This window comes from Gavialis gangeticus, unplaced genomic scaffold (assembly GCF_001723915.1).
Source record: "Gavialis gangeticus isolate Ggan-Ray unplaced genomic scaffold, GavGan_comp1, whole genome shotgun sequence".
NCBI classification, from domain to species: domain Eukaryota; kingdom Metazoa; phylum Chordata; order Crocodylia; family Gavialidae; genus Gavialis; species Gavialis gangeticus.
Window position 1 is genome coordinate 23,514,586 of NW_017728996.1, and position 6,207 is coordinate 23,520,792.

The 6,207-nt window shown below is 43.0% G+C and overlaps 1 protein-coding gene across 1 annotated transcript in view; it reads right to left on the reverse strand.

Moving 5' to 3' along the window:
* Positions 1-6,207, reverse strand: part of TRPM7 (transient receptor potential cation channel subfamily M member 7) — a 96,683-nt gene that overhangs the window by 68,274 nt on the left and 22,202 nt on the right. Inside the window, 3 exon segments of the mRNA XM_019504146.1 lie at positions 2,226-2,397; positions 3,791-3,915; positions 4,489-4,702. Of these exon segments, the coding sequence (XP_019359691.1) occupies positions 2,226-2,397; positions 3,791-3,915; positions 4,489-4,702 (511 nt within the window).

Consider the following 6,207-nt stretch of genomic DNA (forward strand, 5'->3'; position numbering starts at 1 on the left):
CGGTATGGGAAGGGGTGCAGGGAGCAGGGCGCAGGGGGTGCCACGTGCATGTGTGCACGCACATGCACATGGTCAGCAATATCACCAAAAAGTAGTAGAAGGCAGCTCCTCAACTGCCTACAGGTAGGTAGAGAGGGAAGGGAGGTATAGGCAACACAGGGGGCATGGGTGGGCAGACTGAAGTAGCGGTGGCCATGGTGAGGGAGGGAGTGGGGTGGGGTTGGCAGCTGGGGGCACTGTCCAGTTGGAGCGGTGCTCAGGGCTGGGATAGGAATGTGCAGCTGCAAGGTCCAGCTAGAGCAACAGGCAGCTCATCTGAGGGGCTGGATGGGAGGGCCAGCTCCCCACCACTACGTGCAGTCTCAGGGAGCCCCACACCATCTGTCCTGCTCCCCCTTCCTCCATTGGGGTTTATCTTCTGGGCCACACAAGCCCCCAGGGGGAGGGCAGCACGGCAGGGAGCCCGGAGCCCCGCAGCATGAAGCCCGCATCCTCCCTTGGCCTTCACGGGCTCTGCTCAGTTCCACTTGAGGCATGTTCCCCACTGGGGGTGGCAGCTGGGCTCTGTGCTCCACTCCAGCTGCAGCAGCCACTGCCTCCCACACAGAGCAACTGCGGCTTGAGTGCTGCTGGGCAGCTGTGGCTGGGGTCCACAGAGCAGGCAGCATGCAGCCACTGGGTCCCGTAACCCTGGCAGCCAGGGACTCCCTGCAACAGGTCAGAGCAGGGAGGCATAGGGGCCTGAAGGGTTGAGAGTGAGTGGCCCTGGCAGGGATGGAGGATCTGGGGGTGGGCTGTGGCTTGGGAGTGAGAGGAAACAGTATATCAGCTGCTCAGTACCACAAAGTAGCTAAGAGGGACAACTGCAGCTGAACCAGCGTCCTGGTAAGCAAAAGGAGGCAGAGGAGGTTTGATTTTCCATGACAAAAAAAAGCAAAATCAAATGCCAAAATATATAAGTATTTAGAAATTATTTTATTATAATGACTGAGGCACTTGTAGGCTTTCAGACTGCTTTAAAGTTGTAAACGCATCAATAAAACAGTGTTGAACTAATACACACACACACACACACACACACACACACACATCTATAGATACCTATATCTAGATACACATACAGATATCTGTTTTTGTATACAGATCTACATCTACATTAGGGGTGTGCGAAGCAGGCTGTATTTGATTCAGATTTGCCCCAAATGAGGGGACAGTGATTCGATTAATTGATTAGGATCACTGTCCCGATTCGATTTGGCCGAATCCAAATCTTAAGATTCGATACTGATTTGGAGAATCAGTGATTCAGCCATAGACACAGCTTTAAATGTTTTTTCTACATACCTCAAGGTACCAGGCGCGGCTCGTGACTGTTGAGATGGTGGGGCAGATGGAGCATCCCACAGTGGAAGTTCTTCCGGTCCACTTCTGGGTCTATCACAGAGCACACGGGGGGTCCCCCCCGCAGCCCCCCACACCCAGGAAGCACCAGTCACCAAGCCAGGGGGCAGGGGGGCCCCCCATACACTCCCCAGTGGACCCGAAGTGGACTGGAGGTGCTTCTGATCCACTTCTGGGTCCGCTGCTGAGTGAGCTGGGGACCCCGCCCCTGCGCTCCCATGGGATACTCCATCCGCTCCACCATCTCAGCATTCATGAGCTGCCTGGTACCTTGAGTTATGTAGAAAAAGCATTTAAAGCTGCGTCTGTCTGAATCATCGAATCTCTCCGAATCGATTTGGAAGGTTCCAATTAGATTCAGAGACATTAAAGTGTCTCCTGGTTAGATCTGGATTCGAAGATTCGACCACCAGATCTAGCAGAATCTCCGCCGAATCAATTAAGCGACCAAAACTTCGCACACCCCTACTCTATATATTGATCTCTCTCTATATATCTATATCAATCTATCTCTCTATGTATATAGACAGACAGACCAATAGATAGTGGCATTTCATTTTAATCACGGAAAAACATAGATTTTGGGGTTTTAAATCAGAGAATTCTGGATTTTTTTAATCAGAGAATTTGGAATTTAGCAGAGAAAACCAGGATCCCTGATTATGAGGAATAAAGTAGTAAAAACAAACTGTAGATCTAAGCAAACAAGGAAGATCTTTGCTTTCTACCCCCCAAATAACTATATTAGTGTAGATAGGCATTTGAAATCTGCACAGTTTATTTATGTAAGTGTCCTGGAAATTACTGACATATGAACCACTTACTTGCGTGGATCCGTTGTAAATTGATAGTTTTTTCCAGTTCTCTTCGCAGTTTAACTTCTGCTCCATATTTTCCAACTGTTCCATCATCCACCAGTATGAAATGGGAATGGAGATTATTTAGGACGTTTAGTTTACTTAAAGGGTTTAACAGGGTTTGATATGGAGCAACCACCTGAACACAACACACAACAGGCATGATTTGCAGAGTCAAATCGATCACCAATTTACCAATTTGGTCCAGACACAATCAATAGAGACACCACCAACACCTTAAAACTCCTTTAGAAGAGCAATATGAGCTGCTTTCTTGGTTTTGTTTTTGTTTTTGCAACTCTACCATACAGGAATTATGCACGTAAGTCTAACAGAGAAAGAAGGTCTCTTGTAAATTAAAATCCTGTTCTGTTATTCATAGACAGACAGGGAGAAAATAGTAAAAGGTAAACTCATGAGTCAATGAAGACTCCTATTAAGCTGGGTGTGCTATTACAGCTGCATTATAATTGGAAGACCCTTTTGGAAAGCTGAGACTTCAGTTGCAAGATGACAATTAAAAAAATGTAAATTAGACCACATAATTTTCTACTTTAAATTATACAGCACTGTACTGATGACACCTATGGAAGAGGAAAAACTTCTGCTCCAAGTGCCAGATTTTCTATTTTGCTAAAATTCTGCTCAGGCACAACAGTATGGACTACGGAGACCTTAACACAGAACAATCAAGCTTCCTGGTCCCGCTACAAGAAAGCAGCTCTAGTTCATGCCACAAAATGATTAGGTACAGTGGAGTGCTTCTCTATTAAGTTCACTCCTTATCTGAACCTCCTACTCCAACAATGGGGTAAATGGCTGTCAAAGGGAACAAAAGAGTACCTCTTAGTGGGAAGATATCTCTACCAGCCACCTCCTGCTTTTAAATCCACTTTGCTCTCCAATTCTGAAAAGTGGAGATTCTTCAGTATGTCTGAAAGTCTCCCCAACAAAGGGAGTCAGGATATAAGTTTAACTTACAGTGGGATTTGTGTTTCTAAATCCTTTGGGCACTTTTCACATTGTCTGCGCTACTCTATTATCATGTTCTGTTATTTACTGAGAAAGTTTCCACTATCTGCAAGTTTCTCATATTTGTTTTCAGATCAAGATTGCTTGTTCTGGGAAACCTGAGGCAGCAATCTGTGGCTTTTCTGGACACACATACACACTTCCCTGAATTGTCATCCTAGAAATTTTTATTTCTTGGTCTTTGCTAGTGTAGTAATACAGATAATTTACATTCACAATCTTTTGTAAAATATTTCACCTGTACTTAAATTGAGGAATAAAATGTAGAAGTTAAAGTAATCTACTTAGCATTGCATCTTTGGCAGATTTATCTCTTTCCTTTACTGAATTAGTGTTTGTAACTTTGCAGCAATATTCCTTTGCAGCTCCCAGCTTACTACTCACAGCAGAAATAGCGCAAGTCCAATTTCACAAAGCCAGTAAGGCAGCTTGTTTTAAAACTGATCTCAACAGATCCATCAGATAAAATAGTTAATTCAATTGGGCAAACTTATTCTTACATCTCTTCCAACAAGGTCATTTCTGTTTTCAATCACTCCCCATGGGGCTATGCCAATAGTACAAATCTTTCGACACGATCTGGAAGCATGTTCTTTGAGGGCATCACCAACATGTTTTGCAACACCTGGTCATTCAAAACAAACAATGTCTAATCAGCATCAATTATCAATTATTTATCAATTATAATGAATTTGCTAGCTATTCTGAACTATTAATATCTAAGAAATCCTTTAATAGACGTAAATGCATGGTGTTCAAAACATAGCAAAGACAAAGAATGTGATTTAATAACATCACAGAATAAATGCTAGATTTATAAGACAGAATCACTTCCTAATATTTTTACTGATCATGACACTGAACAGAAGAAGAGAAAATAAGGAAGTGACGCTTTTCACCCAACACTTTCAAAAGCAGGTATATAATATTTCATGTCTTTAAAGAGCTGTGAGGCTCATATTATATAATAATTCCAAATTTGTGAAGTATACCATCACAAGTTCAAGTGCTCGAGGTATTTGCTTTCTAACAGACTATAAGTTGACAGACTTTACTAAGCATTTTAGATATTTAAATATTTTATTCCTTAAATTAGGCAGACATGAAATATGCTAAGTTTCATGAGTTAAATTTGTTATAAGAGTGCATACATTAATTTGTACTTATTTGAAGTAAACAGGTTTTTACATTTCTTTACCTGTATTCACCCCTCCAGTCAAAATCCAGGCTCCTGTTGTTACTGCAGCTTTAATAAGACCTTTACCAAGCAATTGTTTGATGCGTGGGTGAAGTTCAAACTTCTGCATTCCACCATGTACAGAAATAACAAGCTTGGGCAGCTCCATCTGCCATTCTCTAAGCATAAGTTGCAGAATGGCTTCAGGTTTAGTGTCATATGACAATCGCACATACTAAGAAACATAGAAAAGTTTGAGTTAGAAGGTTTCCATCATAAACCATAAATAGGTTTCCCATAATAAACCGTAACTGGTAAAGAAGAAATACAAAAACAGAAATAGATACTTATCTGGCCTATAGCAAAGTATAATCCATGGGTATTCAATCTCCAGCCCACGGGCCAGATCCAACCCGAGTCTCCCCATGGGTCCAAAAATTTGGCAATGGGGAAGCAGCAGCTATATTAATTGCAGCTCCCCTGCTGGCAAAATTGCCTGACTACATAAGCTGGATGACATGGACCTGTGAACTGGAGTGTGCCAGCATACAGCTGAATCCATCACATAGGATTGAGCTAGTGCACATGGCCATGCTACCATGCCAGATCACACCACTGGATTGACCCTGTGCACCAGATCTGGCCCATGGACTAGCACTCTGCACCCCTCATACAGCCCACAGGGCTACAAGATTAAAACAACAGTGGTATAATTCACTTTTATAAAGCATGGCAGATGCAGCTGATGGTCACGTGTAAGTTTTTGCAGGTTCTTCAAAGGCTCACAAAATATACCTAATGGGGATGACAAGCTCCAAGGACTGCAAATAGGTGATGTAATTCCTTCCCAATGCCACTATATTCCACAAAATTGCCATGCATTTGAAAAACTAGATTACTGGCAAAATACAACTAATTACATCTCTCCATAATATACAAAAAGATAACTGTAGAACAAACACGATCACCTCTGTTTTCCCTTCCCATTCATATTCCTTAAAAGGCAAAGAAACTTACCAGTACGCTATTTCTCAGTAGAATACCAAAGCGAGCAAGTTAAGTAAAAATACTGTTTGAAGAACATGAAGACCAAGACCAACTTAGAAGACAGTACATCAGACAAACTACTAATACATCCTTAATATAAACTACATTGTCACAAAGAGGCAGCAACAGAAACAAAGTTTTACCTGGTCAAATTCCCAGTGGGTGAGTGTCGATACCATAGACCACCTCATATACAAGCCAGTATTTTATTTATTTATTTATTTTGTTTTTACTTGCCAGCTCCTTCAAGTGAAGGTCACTTTTATAGTTTGAAAATGTATTAAGGGATTACACAATGGATGTGGGGCAGGAAGCCACCTTTGTTTCTCCCCAAAATCTCTGCCCTGTGACAATTTATAGTTAGGATGGGCCCAGCAGAGGAGACAGACCTTTACCCTATCTCTTTAGGTAACCTGAGCTGGATACATTCCTGAAGGAGGGGGGGAACCTGCTCCTTCTGCCTATGTGACTGGTATCAGCTACCTGGGTGAGGGGCATCTACCTGGTGGGCTAGAGTCTGCCTGGCAACTAGTGATGTATTTCAAATTGGTTGGCCGACAGCCAACAGCTGCTGGCCTCCATTGGACCAGATGAATGAGGTCACAGGGGCTATATAAGTTAAGACTGCCCAGAAGGAGGCGGCAGCAGCCAGGCAGGGGACTCAGACTTAGAGAGGAGCCTTACCATCTGAAA